General features: G+C 47.4%; 3 protein-coding genes across 5 annotated transcripts; 1 reads left to right on the forward strand and 2 right to left on the reverse strand.

The window, feature by feature from the left end:
- On the forward strand, positions 1 to 744 carry LOC139050300 (uncharacterized). Its single transcript, XM_070526531.1, has one exon. It carries the CDS (start codon positions 1 to 3, stop codon positions 742 to 744), a length of 744 nt encoding a protein of 247 aa, XP_070382632.1.
- A 212-nt stretch (positions 745 to 956) lies between these two features.
- On the reverse strand, positions 957 to 3,815 carry LOC135907360 (uncharacterized). The gene is made up of 4 exons (XM_065439047.2): positions 3,608 to 3,815; positions 2,692 to 3,385; positions 1,889 to 2,091; positions 957 to 1,452 (listed from the first exon to the last, which is right to left on the reverse strand). The coding sequence occupies exons 1-4, from the start codon at positions 3,778 to 3,780 to the stop codon at positions 957 to 959; spliced, it is 1,566 nt and encodes a 521-aa protein (XP_065295119.2). The 5' UTR covers positions 3,781 to 3,815.
- A 4,503-nt stretch (positions 3,816 to 8,318) lies between these two features.
- LOC135907381 (endothelial zinc finger protein induced by tumor necrosis factor alpha-like) lies at positions 8,319 to 13,411 on the reverse strand. Of its 3 annotated transcripts, none has more exons than XM_065439072.2 (4): positions 13,260 to 13,411; positions 11,163 to 11,246; positions 10,694 to 10,859; positions 8,319 to 9,111 (listed from the first exon to the last, which is right to left on the reverse strand). In XM_065439072.2, exons 2-4 carry the CDS (start codon positions 11,191 to 11,193, stop codon positions 8,706 to 8,708), a joined length of 603 nt encoding a protein of 200 aa, XP_065295144.1. In that variant the 5' UTR covers positions 11,194 to 11,246; positions 13,260 to 13,411; the 3' UTR covers positions 8,319 to 8,705. The 3 variants fall into 3 exon arrangements, with proteins under 3 accessions (XP_065295144.1, XP_065295142.1, XP_065295143.1); XM_065439070.2 differs by having other exon boundaries at positions 10,694 to 10,862; XM_065439071.2 differs by having other exon boundaries at positions 10,694 to 10,862; positions 11,163 to 11,300; positions 13,260 to 13,409.
- Positions 13,412 to 15,816: the final 2,405 nt, after the last annotated feature.

Below are 15,816 nucleotides of genomic sequence, written 5' to 3' on the forward strand. Positions count from 1 at the left end.
ATGCTGACGGCTAAGGACCAGCTTTTTCTTGTTCTCGTCAGGTTGCGCCTTGGGCTTTTCGATAGGGACCTTGCCTACAGGTTCAGGGTGTCCATTGCTACAGTATCCAGAATATGTACCACATGGATCAGCTTTATTTATTTGCCGGTTGGCCAGATGGACCTTTGGCTAAGCAGAGACAAGGTTGACAAGGCTATGCCAGCCATTTTTAAAGAGCGATACCCATCAACAAGAGCCATTATCGACGCGACAGAAGTGAGATGCGAAGTTCCAAGCTCTCTGGTCCTTCAGTCGGCGACCTACTCAACCTACAAGTCAACTAATACAATGAAGGGTTTGGTTGTCATTTCACCTGATGGAACGATCACGTTTCTGTCAAAATTATTTACAGGGTCGGTGTCAGACAAAGAGCTCGTAGAAAAAAGCGGGTTTTTAAAACTCGAGTTTGAGCCTGGCGACTCGGTAATGGCCGACAAGGGCTTTAAGATACAGGACCTGCTCAGTGCAAAAGGAGTTGCGTTGAACATTCCCCCTTTCCTTCGGAGACAGCACTTTACTGAAGAAGTTAGACAAACAGAGGACATTGCAAGTCTCAGAATACATGTCGAGCGGCGCATTCAACGTATTAAGGCATTTCATATTTTCGACAGGCCCATCCCACTGTCAGTTGCACCGATCATTAATGAAATTTGGGCATTGTGTGCATTCTTAAGCAATCTTCAAAGTCCTTTAATAGCAACCTAGGATCTGCAGCAGCAGCAATCTTGCTGCAGTGATGTGCAAGGTGTCAGTTCAGTACTGCATAACCTTCGCAGTGACTGCCAAGCTAGCATGGCCAAAGCAATGAGCACATGGCGTCAATACTCGTTACAAGAAAAGGATACAAGGCACTGTCAATAGTATCAAACTTTATTAATAAATACATAAATGCTCATTCATTTCGTAATCTCTTGAATTCAACATCCACTGTTCGTACTGCATGTTTTTGCCAAGTACGGCAGAAGTGTGGAAAAATAAAAGCTGTCCAACCTGTTTTTGCATTTCTGCCATTTACTTTCAATGAATCGAATTCTTTCGACAACTAGAAACTGTGGAGCATACATGACAAAGTCAGCCCAAGTAAGCCCTGAAAGGGCCATCTGTCCAAGCACCTGGTAATAGTAATGGTGGGTGCGGTTTAGCCTGTACGTGCCGTGGCTATCTTTCACAAGGCACGAGCCATGAGTGCTTGGTATTTTCAAGTCTTTCATTGAATATGGGCACTTAACTTCGACAATACCATGAGGATTCGGTTCCTCTGGGTCCCACACAACACGATCAGGCGATGCACCGAGCCATGGGCACGTGGGATCCACAATAAGGCCGCAGTGGAAGGTCTGAATATTGTGCCGGAAGGTTCGGAGGGTTGTTTCATATTTTTGAACAGCCATGGCTTCGCTTGAAACTCCGTACCTGAAAAAGAAATACCATGATGGAAGTTTTGTCTTTTACTTGCACTCTGTGATACAATCCACGTTAGGCAGTACATACGGTGTGTATACACATGCTAATATTGTAACAATGTTGAGGAGCACAGGTTAATAAAATGATATTTATTAAAGACCAACCTGTACCCACGACTAAAAGCTTGATTGACAATAGTGTGCAAAGCTACTCCCATTTCCAAGGTTTTTGATCAATGTGTGACAACAGGTGCACATGTGTAATCTGCTAATAACATTCATTAGTGCCAATCACTTGTAGCCACCGTGATTCACTGGAAGCAAGATTATCCATAGCAGATGTAAACAAGGAAGTGCCTCGCCTGTACACTTTGTCTTCTTGTGCTATAGTTTTCACTTTGTTGTGAACTAACTTGGCCAAGAAAATGTTTTTGACCCGTACTTACTGGATGGCCCTGACTCTAGACATATCTCGGTCTGCGGTGAGGTTCTGCAGGCCTTTCTCTGTCCAATTCTCACGTGTAACAGCAACACCAAAATTGGAAGCAGTCAAGCGGTTTTTGCGAGCAGCTTTCCATGTCGCACTTTGGCTCTGTTGGCGAGAGGTCTGCTCAAGCTGGCGAGCTTCGTCAACAGACAGCATGAGAGCCTGCATATAAGGGTGCAGCACATGTTAGAGTTAACACCCAGAAAGCGGACATAACAGAGTCAGCATAGTTTTGTAAACTAATAAAACTGTTTGGTTGCTAAGCAGAAGAAATAGTGTTATGAAAATGTGGGTTAGTTAGCATACGTAAGGTATATAGTGAGCAGCAAGAGCACACGTTGAAAAACACACGGGCATTACTTGGAAGTCGTGCACAATGTTATTGCATTTTCTGGCTTCATTCCATGCTACATGTATGCTATGAATAGGCTCTGCTCGCAAGGTCTGTTCAACCTGGTGAGCTACATCAACAGACGGCACACGAAAGCCTGCGTGTAAGGGTGCAGCACATGTTAGAGTTAACGCACAGAAAGACATAACCACAGTCAACATAACTTTGTAAATATTATGTTTGGTTGCTAATAAGCAAAAGCGTTATAAACGTGACAAAGTGGGTTAGTTAACACAAGTTATGCAGCACGTAGCAAGAGTATGCTACATAGGTCGAAGACAAAGAAGCGAAAGGTGTGCACAAGGTTCTCATGTTTACTGTGCTTTATTCCATGCTAAATGCCGGCATGCTACATGCATGTATGTGCTTGCCTCGATTACAGCCTGCTGCATTGGTGGCAGGTCCACGCACGACACAACAGTGTTTAAGGGTTCTGGAAAAAATGCTGGCTGCATGGGTGTCAACTCTGTAGTCACCCCAACCTGAATTTCTGGGCATAAATAGGTGGTGAAGTCATGTGGTACAAGTGGTTTCTGACTCCACAAGAGGCTGCCTTCACACGTCTCGCCAAACAAACTGTCTGCTTTCTTTAGCGTTGCAGACTGCCAGTGCTCCAGAAGTGGACTCGCAGTATGTGCAGCCATCTCTCTTGCGAACTGCCTCGCAGCTTTCTGAACATCATCTACACTCCTCGGTCTTTTCCTGGCTTCATAAAGACGCGATTGGAGCGGGTAAGAAAGACCGTCTGGCCGTGCGGCTCTCCAGTCAATTTCGTCGACGCTAGAAGCCGGTATTTTGTGCCCCCGGGGCCTCCTCCAGATTTGTGGCAGTTCCGTACATGACATTTCCGGCGGAGCCTCTGCATACCCGTTATCAAGAAGTAGCACAAGGACTTTCAACAGTCCCATGACATGGTGACATGTGCCGTTTTCTCTAGCAGCGCACTCGCATGTACACTCTTTCACAAAACCATCGTGCGTCAGCAGGGCGGTCACGGCATATGGTGTTGCTGTCTTCTTTTGGCTCCTGAAGCACTTAGCACGTACGCGCACGAGCGTGGAATCACTGCATCGAAGTAAGAAGGACAAGTTAACTTCTGCTGGCGCCAGCATAAACGCATTCATTAAAGCTGTCATATCGGGCGACACGTTATCCTTCTGCACGGCAACATATCACTTCGCAAACGCATGTGAATCAGCCTGTGTGCCTTATGAACGGTCGTTGTATCGTTTAACAACAAAAACGCTAGCAAGCAAGCGAAAAGAAAATGATAGCGAGGATACTTACTGCGTTGTGAATGAACGTGTTTCAATCGTCGAGCATTGGACGTAGCTTTCTGCGACGAACTTGTGGCTGCGTAGTGCATTGCGGTTCCCGACGCTTCTCGACGTGCGATACGCCTCTATTTTGCTTATATCAAGGCTTTTCGGTATGACAGCGAGGCTCTTGGACCACGACATGCTGCTGCTGTGCGTCAACCTAGCGACCAGCGAACACACCGCACCATGCCGCACCACTCGCACTGACCAACTAATGGCGGACAACTCATAGAGTAATAGAGTAACAGCACGTGGTGCCTCCTGTGTCAATGTTGCCAGACTGAATTAGGAAAAGGGTCTATTGTTCCAACTTTGTTTTCATTCTCGTGTTTATTAGTTTCTGGGAACAACACTGCACTGCTCAAATTAATATGGTTCCAGAATTACAAGAATGATCGGTTTATCAGACAACACAGGCAAAAGCGCTTGTCCTTGTGTACCTTTTCTGCCTTTGTCTGCTGTCACGCTGTGCACATCCTAAATTTTCGCAAAAGCATACGTCTCCATCACAGGGCGGCACTCTGTTCCTGCTCTAAGAAAAAAAGAAGGAAATAAAAGGGGAGGCTCTGCATGAGGACATGAGAGAGAGCTTGCCGTTATTGCAACAAGTGTAATACAACCAGGGTAAACATGTGGGACTGGGTATTGGAAGCCGAGTACCATGCGTTGTTGTTGTTTGGCTGCTGTTGCTGCTACTGTAGTGGTCCAACAATGACGTGGCTCACATCGTGGTTCATTCAGTTGAATCAGTACGCGCTCACAATTCGAAAAGAAACCACTCCTGCGAAAGGAGCGCCACCAACGTTTGAACGCGAAAGCAACCCTTCGTGAAGCTTAAGCAACTTGGGAACAGATGGCGGCACGAGTCCAGCCAGTACGGTAAATATACCTGGTAGCGAAGCTTCCATACATGGAGGAAGGAAGCTGAGGAGAGGCCCTACCCACTCCGCGCGCTAGGAGAAAAGTATGGAGGAAATGACGTAGTAGGTTCTCCTTTGTTTTGCTGTTTTTTTTTGTTTCTTTGCTGTAGTGGCCCCATAATGGCATCTTTGTTATTTTTCTGTGCGCTCACACGTGTTGCTTCGTAAGTTTCGTACCGTGGCAAAGGCACCATGGGGGCAGGTTTGCGTTGGTCTCCGTGTTTTGTTGCGCTGCGTTATCTGGACCGTGCTCTACCGGATGTTGCTGTGGCCAGGTGGGACAGGTGGAACTAAAGTTCGTGAAATGAACGCGCATGCAACGTTATGCGCAATGTACCGCGCCACGGCAATGACAACGGACGAAGGAATATCCGCGGGAAATTTTACCCTCTTTGGCGGAATCATGCTAACGTGCTAACGATTGTTTAGTATTGCTGCGAAGCGCGCGGGTCCGAGCAGCACGGTTGCGCGCAGAGCGGCGTGGTTTCGCGAGAAATGTAAACAAGAGAGGAGAGCTGGCCCGATAGGCGGAGCAACGCCATGAGCAACGCCAACTTCTGGCTTCACTTTCGCTTCACAAAGAGTGACGTCAGGGCCTCTCCTGAGTTTCCTTCCTCCGTGCTTCCATATAGGAGCCCATGCGTTCAAAACATGGCGGTTCATCAGCTGTCCATGGGGCTTAGCGCCATATGTATGTGGAGGGAGCACTTCGGGCGGAATAAAAAATACTGTGATGCCATATCTGTTCAAAACCGAAGTGACGTCATCTTGTTTTCGAAGGCGCGAAATTTGTTTTGTTGGCCTGCGTTTAGAGCTATGTGCTCAAATACACCGCCATTCGACTTGATGGGCGTTTCGAGCTTTCAGCGCGGAAAGCGATGCAAGAAAAGGCCAGCCGTACGGTTGTCGAAATCGCACCCCTGCACAGAACATACTTTCTTTGGAGGCGACGAAAGCTTTAGGTGTAGAGTGCTGGTCCTATCGTCGGACGCCAAGCCCGTTGGCCAGCGCAGTCGCACTAAAACAACTAAACAATTATCTGGTGGTCGGAACTCGCTATCTTTGACTGAACAGGTTAAGAAGCGATGAAGCTACCCACGTCTTTAAATTCAGACAAACGTTGACAAGCAAAAAAGTACAACGCGTAAAAGGGGGCTTATTTGAAGAGGTGAACTTTACGAGAGCGCCTTTCTTGCACATTTCAAGAGCTGCACTGCATTGCGAGCGATAGCGGCGTCAACGCCCGCTGTAATGATGGTCGCTGAAAAGAAATATATTGATTATAATAATAAAGTTAAATAAACCTGTATTTTCTTATCTCGTCACGAATATACGAAATTGACAATATATTTCATTTTCGTTTAATGACTCTAATTGTGTCTCGCTTGAATTAAAGAATGCTGTTTTCTTTCCAAATGTTTGTTCCCTCCAAACATAGTCACGCTTCAATAGCTGCTCCCATAACCACCCTTGCTGATGTCGGTGGCAATTTGTACTGAACCGCTTTTCGCCCGAAGCTTCGCGACCTACTTGGATCGACCTTGCACACAGTCTCACGGTTCCCGCGAGTCTCTTGGCTTGTTCTCGAACAAGACACCGCATGAGCTAGGGATTTGATGAGGATTAAATTTGGACTTACGTCCCGAAACACTGAAGATTTGCGTTCTGAAGAGCATCTATGCATTCAATTTGTTTTAAGTACTCTCACCACTAAAATTAGCAGTTCCTCTGTCATAACCAACAAAAACGTTCGTGACGTTTAACTTTGTGAACGCGGGTGCCGTGCAAGTATATGGGTGCTATAACACACACGACGCTTTCGGCACTCGGTGCGCTTGGACACCTACTCTTTTCGCCTCACAGATTGCACTCAAGACAGGGCTCAAGGCAAGACATATGCAGCAGCCGCCTGAATGGAACGCCCCATTGCAAGCATTCGCTTACCCTCTGAATTACGTAGCATGGTATCAACGCGCACAGGCCAACATAAACACATTCACTCGATGACCACGGACACTCGCTGCCAAAACGCTGGCGTGAGGAATCGCGGCAGCAGTAGCGCATGCAGTGACCTTCGTGCTGTCTGTACCTTCAACGAAAGCTGAGCGGTGAGAACAGAGCCCACGCAAAGTTACGAGCCGTCAGCCCACCTATAGACTGCTGCCCGACAGGAGACCGCTTTCAAGATATATCACGCGTGACCGCCCGCGGCCGAAGTACACTACCCTCCACTTTACCCTTCCATAGTGCGATGGACGCGAAGAAACACGGCGCGCTTCTTCCCCTTGCGCATGCGAGATTGAGCCGCCATCGTCGGCTTAGCGTCGCGCGCTTTCACTCGCACACACAGCGTACCACGCGCGAGTACGATGTTATCATCAGACGAACTTGGTACGTATGCACCGCGAATAAGACGTGTACCAATTGCCAGAGGAAATCAACCCAGAGCGCCTGTGCCTGCCTTCCTCCTCTCTGACGCTTCACCTCGTTTCGCAATCTCCACATCGCTCAAGGTTACCTATACATTCCTCTAGTTCGCAGTTGCCTCGGCTTGCGATGCTCTTCACCTCCAGGAACCTTCCTCCTTCGCTTGCTTCGCGGCTTCAGACAGACTCCGCCGATTTCGCGAGACGGTTAAATACGCTTGCGTGTAAAAACCCAGTGAGTATTTGGGATAAAAAGACGAATTCAATTTATGGTTTTTACATAACAACACAATTTCATTGTGAGGCATGTCGTACTGGATGACTCCGGAATAATTTTGACCAACAGGGGGCCTTTAATGTGCCCCCAAAGCACGGGACACGGGTGTTCTTGCATTTCGCCTCCACCGAAATGCGGCCACCGCAGCCGGGATACGATGCGGTGGCCGCATCGGTGGCCGGGATACGAGCACAATATCATATTCGCTAAGCCACTAACCACGACAGGCGATAAGAAGACGTGGACGCAGAGCCCACTAAATATGGCACACTAAATATAACCTGCCAACTCACCTGATGCAATGGATGTTTCGCCAACAACTCAATGGATTGATCTATAACAATGGTTACAAAGCCCCTAAAAGCGAAGCATCCGTTGCAATAGGAAAATATTAGACAGCCATATGAAGTAAGAATAGTGATTTTGTCAGCCATTTAAATTTGTAGACATTCCCTTAGTAATTAAATCAACAAGCATGGTGTCAGGTGTGCACAGGTAAGCATGAACATATATCTGTCGATAACCGCGGGCACTCGCTGTAAAAACGCTGGCATGAGGAAGCGCAGCAGTAGCAGCGAGGGCATTGACCTTCGTGCTGTCGGTAGCTTCAACGCGAACTAAGTGGCGACAACACAGCGCACCCGAAGCTATCAGTCCTCGGCGAACATAGACTCTGCCTCCTGAGCAGATCGCTGTCAAGATAAGGCAAGCGCGGCCGACCACAGCCGCGCCATCGCAGCTATCGCCCGAGTTGATCGCCTTCCTCTCCCTTCCTCCTCTTCCTCCACTTCCGCCTTCGGTGTCCCGCGCACGATGGATGACGGCGCACTACGTGTTTACTTTCTTGTCTTGTGCGCATGATATCGCGGGATCGAGCCACCATCCCCACATCACCATCGCATGCTTTCACTAGCACGCACAGCATACGGCGCGGCCTCGATGTTATCGCACTTGGACTTTACCGGGAACATCACGGCGACGTTGACGCCGATGGCAGAAATGCGTCTGGAATGTCCATACATCTTTATAGCAATAATACGCCTTGAACAAGACTACTACTGTTTACAATACCTAGTATTCATTCTCAAATTTTATTATCTCAAGAAATCAAGCTATTTGACGAATCATAAATGAACATAGTGTGATGGGCTATTTAGGTTCAAACAAGTAGTCACAAGGTTCGAACAAAACAACGAAGGCCTTTCTGAGGTATTCCGGCTCACCATTAAGGATTTCGTACTTAAACTGGAGGATTCGCTAGCTCTAATATGGCGTCCTTAGTTTGACGTCCTCGAGGCCATGGTTACCGCATCGTCCACGTACATCGCACAGCTCAGCTACTGGAACATCGTGTCTTGTGTGGCATAATGATGTCAAGTAGCACAGCCCGAAGCACGTGTGCAAACCTGCCCTATATACCGGTACACGTTCCATGCCAGCTCCTTACTCCTGGGCAGGCGCCGTCGCCTGCTTGCTGTGCGCCGAGCGCCTGTGCCTGTTCGCGCTGCCACTCTGGGTAAACCGTCGCCCGCACTCGTCGCAGACGTGGGGCTTGAGTCCCGAGTGCGTCCCCAGGTGTCGCAGCAGGACGCACCGCTGGTTGAATCCCCGGAGGCACTCGGGACACACGTAGGGCTTCGCGTCTCGAGTGTGCAGTCTCCGGTGGGAGGCCAGCGAGGAGGAGCTGCGGTAGCGCTTGTCGCAGACTTCGCACGCGTGCTGCTTCTGTTCGCTGTGGGTGTCCATGTGGGCGGCCAGGGTGCACGGCTGCGCGAAGCCTTTCTGGCAGACCTTGCACACGTAAGGTCGCTCGCCCGTGTGCGTCCGCTCGTGAGAAGTTACTCGATGCCTGTGTACGTGTGGGCGCAGAAAAAAAATCGACGGACACAATTTACAGACGCATTTTTCGGTAAGTGCTTCTTGCCATCAACCGGCTGTTTTCGTTCATACCGACTCTAAGATTACCAATGTCTGGCACCTAATGATTCGAGCACTTCTGGTGTAGGGAGCCCTGTCTCGAATACCAGTTTAATTCGCTGGTGTACTGGCTTTTGCCTTCTGTCACTGAATTATAAGTAATGGGCTAAAATATGTGTGTCTGGGGGGGGGGGGTGTCTGTCTGTCTGTCTCTCTTTGTCTGTCTGTCTGTGTCTCTGTCTGTCTCTCTGTCGGTCTGTCTATCTGTGTCCGACTGTCCATCTGTCTCAGACTGCGTCGCTTAAAAGGGCGGCGCCAGCTCACGCATTTCGGAGGCAACAATAGGCAGTACTGCACGAACGTGTACCTTATTGGGACATGTCATAAAGATGTTTTTGAAAATATGGTGGGTTGTCGCTACCGGAACCTTCCGCTGTCGGAATAAATTACTTGACCGCTGTAACAATCGCTGACACCTACTGACTGCATAAATCGGCAGAATAAGCGGATATGGACAGGTACTCACTCACTACTCAGTTCAGAGGCCATGTACTCACCCACACGCGTAGGTACTCACTAGCATTGGTACACGCACCCACACATATTCACACTCACTCACTCGTCTCATAGTGGTTTCCGTTCACGCTTTCAAAGTGAGAGAATCAAATTCTTCACTCACATACGGATTCATTCGCACTCGCATTCATCGAGAGTAACCTACTATTGTACTTACTTACTCACAAAATCTCTGTCACTGACTTTCAATTATAGTCGGGTTATATCCACGCTTACGCCCGTTCATACATCCATTCACAGATATCGTCACTTACTGAAGCTCAATCTCACTCCCCTCGAAACAAATGAGAAGGCGATACGAGTCAGTGCACTCGTGAGCGAGCATGCCGACCTCTGGCTAACGGGGGGAGAGCATTCTCAAGGTACCATGTATGCAGCTTTGTTTTTCAGGCCCACTGGTTCTGTAATTTCAGAGCACCAAGTAAACGGGGCAGAAACCTGGAGGCTTACGAAAAGGGTTCTACTGAAATTGAGGACGACGCAACGAGCTATGGAAAGAAGAATGATAGGTGTAACCTTAAGGGATAAGAAAAGAGCAGATTGGGTGAGGGAACAAACGCGAGTTAATGACATCTTAGTTGAAATCAAGAAAAAGAAATGGGCATGGGCAGGACATGTAATGAGGAGGGAAGATAACCGATGGTCATTAAGGGTTACGGACTGGATCCCAAGGGAAGGGAAGCGTAGCAGGGGGCGGCAGAAAGTTAGGTGGGCGGATGAGATTAAGAAGTTTGCAGGCACGGCATGGCCACAATTAGTACATGACCGGGGTTGTTGGAGAAGTATGGGAGAGGCCTTTGCCCTGCAGTGGGCGTAACCAGGCTGATGATGATGATGATGATGAAGTAAACTGTTTGTCTATGGCCATGTTTGTTTCTTATTTTTCTAGAAGTGTGTTCATTTGCCCCCTATAAACATGGGGTAGCGGTGAGACTCACCGGTCATTGCTGGAGTAGGAGCAGTAGGAACACTGATGCTTGCCCTGAACTCTTTCCCGGTGCCTACTGCGTCGATGCCTGCCCAGGTAATCGAGTGACGAGAAGCATTCGCCGCACTCGTCGCAGAACAGAATCAGACGCGCCTCAGTCTTCGTGCCATTGGTTTCTGCTATAAACACGACATAAGAATACCATAAATTCTCCTGTTGGTGGACAAATTAACACGTCAACGAACATAACAACCCCGTTCTTCGCTGAAGACAAGCACTTTCTTTATAAAATCACGTAAGGTATGACTGAGAACAAATGAGCACGGAATGTAAGCATGCACACAAGCAGAAGATAAGGAAGCGATCAACACAGCTGTAATCTCCAATTACCGCACCAATCATCTAGACAAACTGTGCTTGCACACTGCTGGTCAAATGAAAAACAAAATGGAAAAGAACTGAACTATATTTGTACTTACGGGGATCAGATGAAGATGATTCGCGGTCCATGCGTTCTCAACGGGCTCGCATACAGTAAATATTCGGAATAGGGGAATGCACTCCTGCAAAATAATCGTATTTCTTGTAAAACAGTAGATACTTACAGAAGATAGAACCTAGAGTGAGGTACGGACAGAGGAAGGAAGCCGCACTATTTAGGAATGTTGAAACGCGAAGGGGTCGACAAACGAACGCTTTATTCGAATTTACACGTCCGTCCCCACAAACACATAAGAGAATTGTTATTATCACACACCACTCGCTGCTTCCCCAGATCCAAAATATCCGTTATGGTGGACTTGCGTTCACTGACCCTAGCCGATTAGATTCCAAGCAGCATCGAGAATATATTAGTTACATAACTTTGCGGCCATTGTTTATGTAGCCGCAAGTGCACCCAGTACAACTATATCAATTTTTCTTTTAACCTACATTGCTCGCGTGAAAGGAAAAACACGGCTTATACATCAAAAATAAATACAGCCGTTACCTTGAAATTTCTGCACGTTGGCGCCCTTGGCAAAAGTGAAATTAGTGCAACGCTGCATTTACAAACTATCACTAAATCAACTACAGAGAAACTTCATATCGCTTACGTGCTGGAATGCGAAACCGGTATATAGTCCTCTTGCTGAATTTTTTTGTTGTTGTTGCACAGTCCATATCTGCGCAAGCTATCGCCTGCGTTTTAACTGTGCCTCGGTAAGGCCAAATGGACAAGCTGAAAGCGTTAAATTAAAACTAAATTATGGAGTTTTACGTGCCAAAACCATATACTGATGATGAGGCACGCCGTAGTGGAGGACTCCGGAAATTTCGACTACCTGGGGTACCCTAACGTGCACCTAAGTGTAAGTACACGGGTGTTTTCGCAATTCGCCCCATCGAAATGCGGCCACCCTGGCCGGGATTCGATTCCGCGACCTCGTGCTCAGCAGCCTAAACACCATGGCCACAACAAGCTCAAAGCGTCTCAACACGCTCGTTTGCCCTAGAGGAGCTCATAATTCGAAGGACTGTTCAGTTGTTTTCAAGCGGACGTTGATGCGTTTTATTTGATACACTCATTTTATACACTCATGACGTGGCGCCACCTCCTAACCATTGGCTGCGCCACCACGTGACCAATGACGCAGGCTCTAGGCCAAATGTTTAGTAAGTCAGACGGCGGCGACGTGACGTGCGCAACGACGCAGACACTATAGGCGTACATTAACCCCCGTATGCAGAAACGCAACTTAAGTTGAAGCCCATGCTTGACTTGATTTGAGTGACGCCTATCGGGAACGCGTCGAAGGAAACGCAGTGAGCGTCTTTGGGCACGTTAACGCCAGGCGTCATCTAAATCAAGTCAAGCATGTGCTTCGATTTAAGTTGCATTTCTGCATACGGGGGTTAGTCAATCAGAAGCATGGAACCGCCGCAGCTTCTGGGAAGCGAGCTCGTCGCGTACCCCCGTGGGCCGTGGCCCGGGTTCGATTTCCACCGAGACCAAAATTTACCGAATAATCTTTTCGAAGGCACTGGTTTAATTTGTTTACAGGAACCTATCTGAGAGATTTGACGTCAATCCGAGTATTTTTTACGTGTTCTTACTCTTTGCCGTCGGCCATTATTGGTGCCGTCATTCGGTCACGCCACCGATTACAACATCGGGTTTTCCGCGTGATTTGCGCATGAGAAGCCAGTTCCAATAGCCAGTTTCTGGATGTGCACACAAGAGAGACCAAGTACAAAGCACGAGAGATCATATTCTATCTGTTTCATTTGTTTTAAGTTACTATGTTCTTGGCCTTGTTTCCTATGCAGTACCCGCAGGCTAACTTGCTTCTTATAAGTACACCCTCGGTCCCGGTTAGAGCTCACCATTGTAAGGCAAAATCCTTTTTAATATTATGATATCCATAATGCTGCAAACGAAAATATGGTTTGCGGGTTCATGTGGCTTTTCTTGACCTCTAGCACTATCGCTGAATCCCTATACGGGCACTCGAATGCGCGAGTCTTGGTTCAGCTGCAGAGCGTTCCATCGCTCTAGGTGGGCGAGACGGTTGCACACTGCAAAATTCTCTTACGTTCGTCAGCTGACCAGTTGTTGCCACCTTCAGCACGAGGTGTCGTCTTCCTGCTTCCAGAAACACGTCGACGCTGGCTTCTGCGGCGATAAGCAGCAACTGGAGTCAGTTCGCGATCTTCCTCCTCGCCAAAAGACCTATGGGTTATACCCACTATGAGACAACTGGCAGTGATAGTCGGGTGGATAGCCAGGATTGAAAAAAGTAAATAAAATGTTAGGGTTAAGGTTTATTTCGCGCTTAACAAAGGACAAGCGAAAAAACTACCAATCTGGAAGAAATACCGAAAGAGTGATTATTCGTTTATTTCTCTCTGTCATGTTGTGTATAGTTCTATTCTCCCCGTGCCAGTTAGCTTTTTTTTTCAATTTGTGTACTGCGAGAACGAAGCGTGCGTTCGCTTTTTTTGGTGCTCCAGGATCGTTTTGGATCCCATTGCTAACTACTTTGGTGTCTGGAGATAACGGGTCAGTATATCAGGGCTTGATCTCGAATCATGTTCTTGCCTTTGAAACTTTGGCTGTGCATCTATTTGTTCTCTCTTTTCGTGGTTATGCTACAAATGTATGAATAACGCATTTCCTTTACTATTGCGACAACGTAGCGAACCCGTATAGTTGAAACTATATCGGCAGCTCTTCAAGCATATACATGCGCGATAGCTTTACAGCTATTACATTACGTCGCGGACACCTCCATCACATAAAAGTATAACAAGTGAGCCCCAGCCTTCATCGGATATGGTTTTTTTTTTCGTGTTCAGCACGCAAGCAAGGACGCAAGCATGCAGGCAAGCATGCACGCACGCTCAGGTAGACCTACAGAGAGAGAGATAGAATCCTGAAATTTATAATGGCAGTTTTTTTAACCAAACAGCTATGCTAGGATAGGAAGTGCTGCTTGCATGTGCTTCGACACTTTGGCGGACACAGTTTCGGTGAACGAGTCAACAAATAGGTAAAATTTGAAAAGACTGCGAATTTTTATGTATGATTTGCCAATTATGGCACGTGTTTATGCAAAAACGGCTCATCTTCCATGCATTGCCTTCACGTTTAATAACCTCAGGTGGGAAGGTATTCCGGAATACCCCACTACGGTGTGCCTCATAATCAGGTCGTCATTACAACGCGCAAAACCCCAGATGAAAAAAGGCACGTTATAAGATGGACGGTAATCATGCTCGATGGCAACCCTATTTCATTTTACATTTTAAGGCTCTTATGTGCCAATATATTCATTATCATGTGCACTGCCCATTGCGCTAATTGTGTTCAATAAAACTAGGAAACTCCCATGCGACGAAAGTGATTGCTGGGCAAAGCGAAATGCCAGTCTTGTTCTCGTCACTAGAGAGCAGTGGGTTCCACCTGATTTATAGGCTAGCACATGACACGGAATCAGCTGCCCCACATGGGAGCCATGGAGTAATCTTGGCGCCACTGACCCCCTCGCTGTGAATGCGAAATTGGTGTATTGAGTGTCTAATTAAAAGACTAATATCTCGGAGCACACACGCTTTAAGTATGTCTGACTAAAATAGAGATGTCTACCTGCACCATCGTATTCAATGTTGGAATATAATATATGCAGCGTAATCATGAAATCAAAAAATAAAATTTCACCTGAAGAGAGGATATGCGGGCCATTAAGAACGCTGAACAACTAAACGCATGCTCTCTTCGCGCCACTGATCATTCGATATGTGTTGCGGCGCAGCGTGCCTGAGTAGGCACCGCCCGCGCATGTCAGCGGACTCGTTGCTGCTGCACAACTTCCGCGTATGATTCCATAGGGCTTATAGGCGCTTTCACAGCAAGAAAAATCCATTCCATTTTGCGCGCTGTCGACGCAATGCTACGACAGTATGTGAGTTTCGCAAATAGGCCGACGATGCAGTTGCGCAGCCGCCACCACGCCACTTTAGCGATTGGTATGAATGCGTCAATGTCGCAGTATTTCGCATTTTACAAAGTGTTCAAGTGTATACTGCTATCCACACCTTAACAAAATGTTGACAAACCGAAGCAGAAACGCGCTTCTTGTCTGCGAAGGGTTAGCTCCGCTGATGCTGAACATTGGGCTTCCGATAAACAATGTGAGACAGTTCGTTTTTAGTGATAGCCTCAGCGCCAGAAATCGCAACAACATAGGACATAAGACAACGCCTACTTTATATTTACAAAGTGAAGCTGCACGCAAAATAAAGAAACAAATGAGATGAGAAAAAAAACGTTGTAATACGTGCGACTGTGCAGATTCTTTCCTTTGAACAAAAATATTAGCTAGAATCTTCATATAAGCGTTGGTCTCATGGGCATGTAAAAAGCTCAAATTAAACCTCGATATATGTGTTGCATGTGTTGGCCATTCTTGGCTTCTGTTCCGGTATGGCAGTGAGCTACAAGTGAAGCTGTTCTGGTGTACATGTATGTTTAGTATAGACTTAGCATTTAGAGGCACTTCCTCCCACAGTGCCAGGACCAGCATCCCTGGGTGGGGTTTCTTCATGGCAAATCGCCATTCCAGATGGCTGGTGTACGCCTTCAAGCCTCAA

This window comes from Dermacentor albipictus, chromosome 10 (genome assembly GCF_038994185.2).
Source record: "Dermacentor albipictus isolate Rhodes 1998 colony chromosome 10, USDA_Dalb.pri_finalv2, whole genome shotgun sequence".
NCBI classification, from domain to species: domain Eukaryota; kingdom Metazoa; phylum Arthropoda; class Arachnida; order Ixodida; family Ixodidae; genus Dermacentor; species Dermacentor albipictus.

Bases quoted from the DNA above. Each gene is read 5' to 3' on its own strand.
- LOC139050300 (XM_070526531.1), top strand. From the start codon at position 1: ATGCTGACGGCTAAGGACCAGCTTTTTCTTGTTCTCGTCAGGTTGCGC.
- LOC135907360 (XM_065439047.2), bottom strand. From the start codon at position 3,780: ATGTCGTGGTCCAAGAGCCTCGCTGTCATACCGAAAAGCCTTGATATA. The intron at 2,092-2,691 runs GCAAGCACATAC...CCTTATATGCAG, and splicing joins TGCAGCAGGCTGTAATCGAG to GCTCTCATGCTGTCTGTTGA. The intron at 1,453-1,888 runs GTAAGTACGGGT...TTTCTTTTTCAG, and splicing joins TCTAGAGTCAGGGCCATCCA to GTACGGAGTTTCAAGCGAAG.
- LOC135907381 (XM_065439070.2), bottom strand. From the start codon at position 11,193: ATGGACCGCGAATCATCTTCATCTGATCCCC. The intron at 10,863-11,162 runs GTAAGTACAAAT...TCGTGTTTATAG, and splicing joins ATCATCTTCATCTGATCCCC to CAGAAACCAATGGCACGAAG. The intron at 9,112-10,693 runs GTGAGTCTCACC...ACACGTACACAG, and splicing joins TCCTACTCCAGCAATGACCG to GCATCGAGTAACTTCTCACG.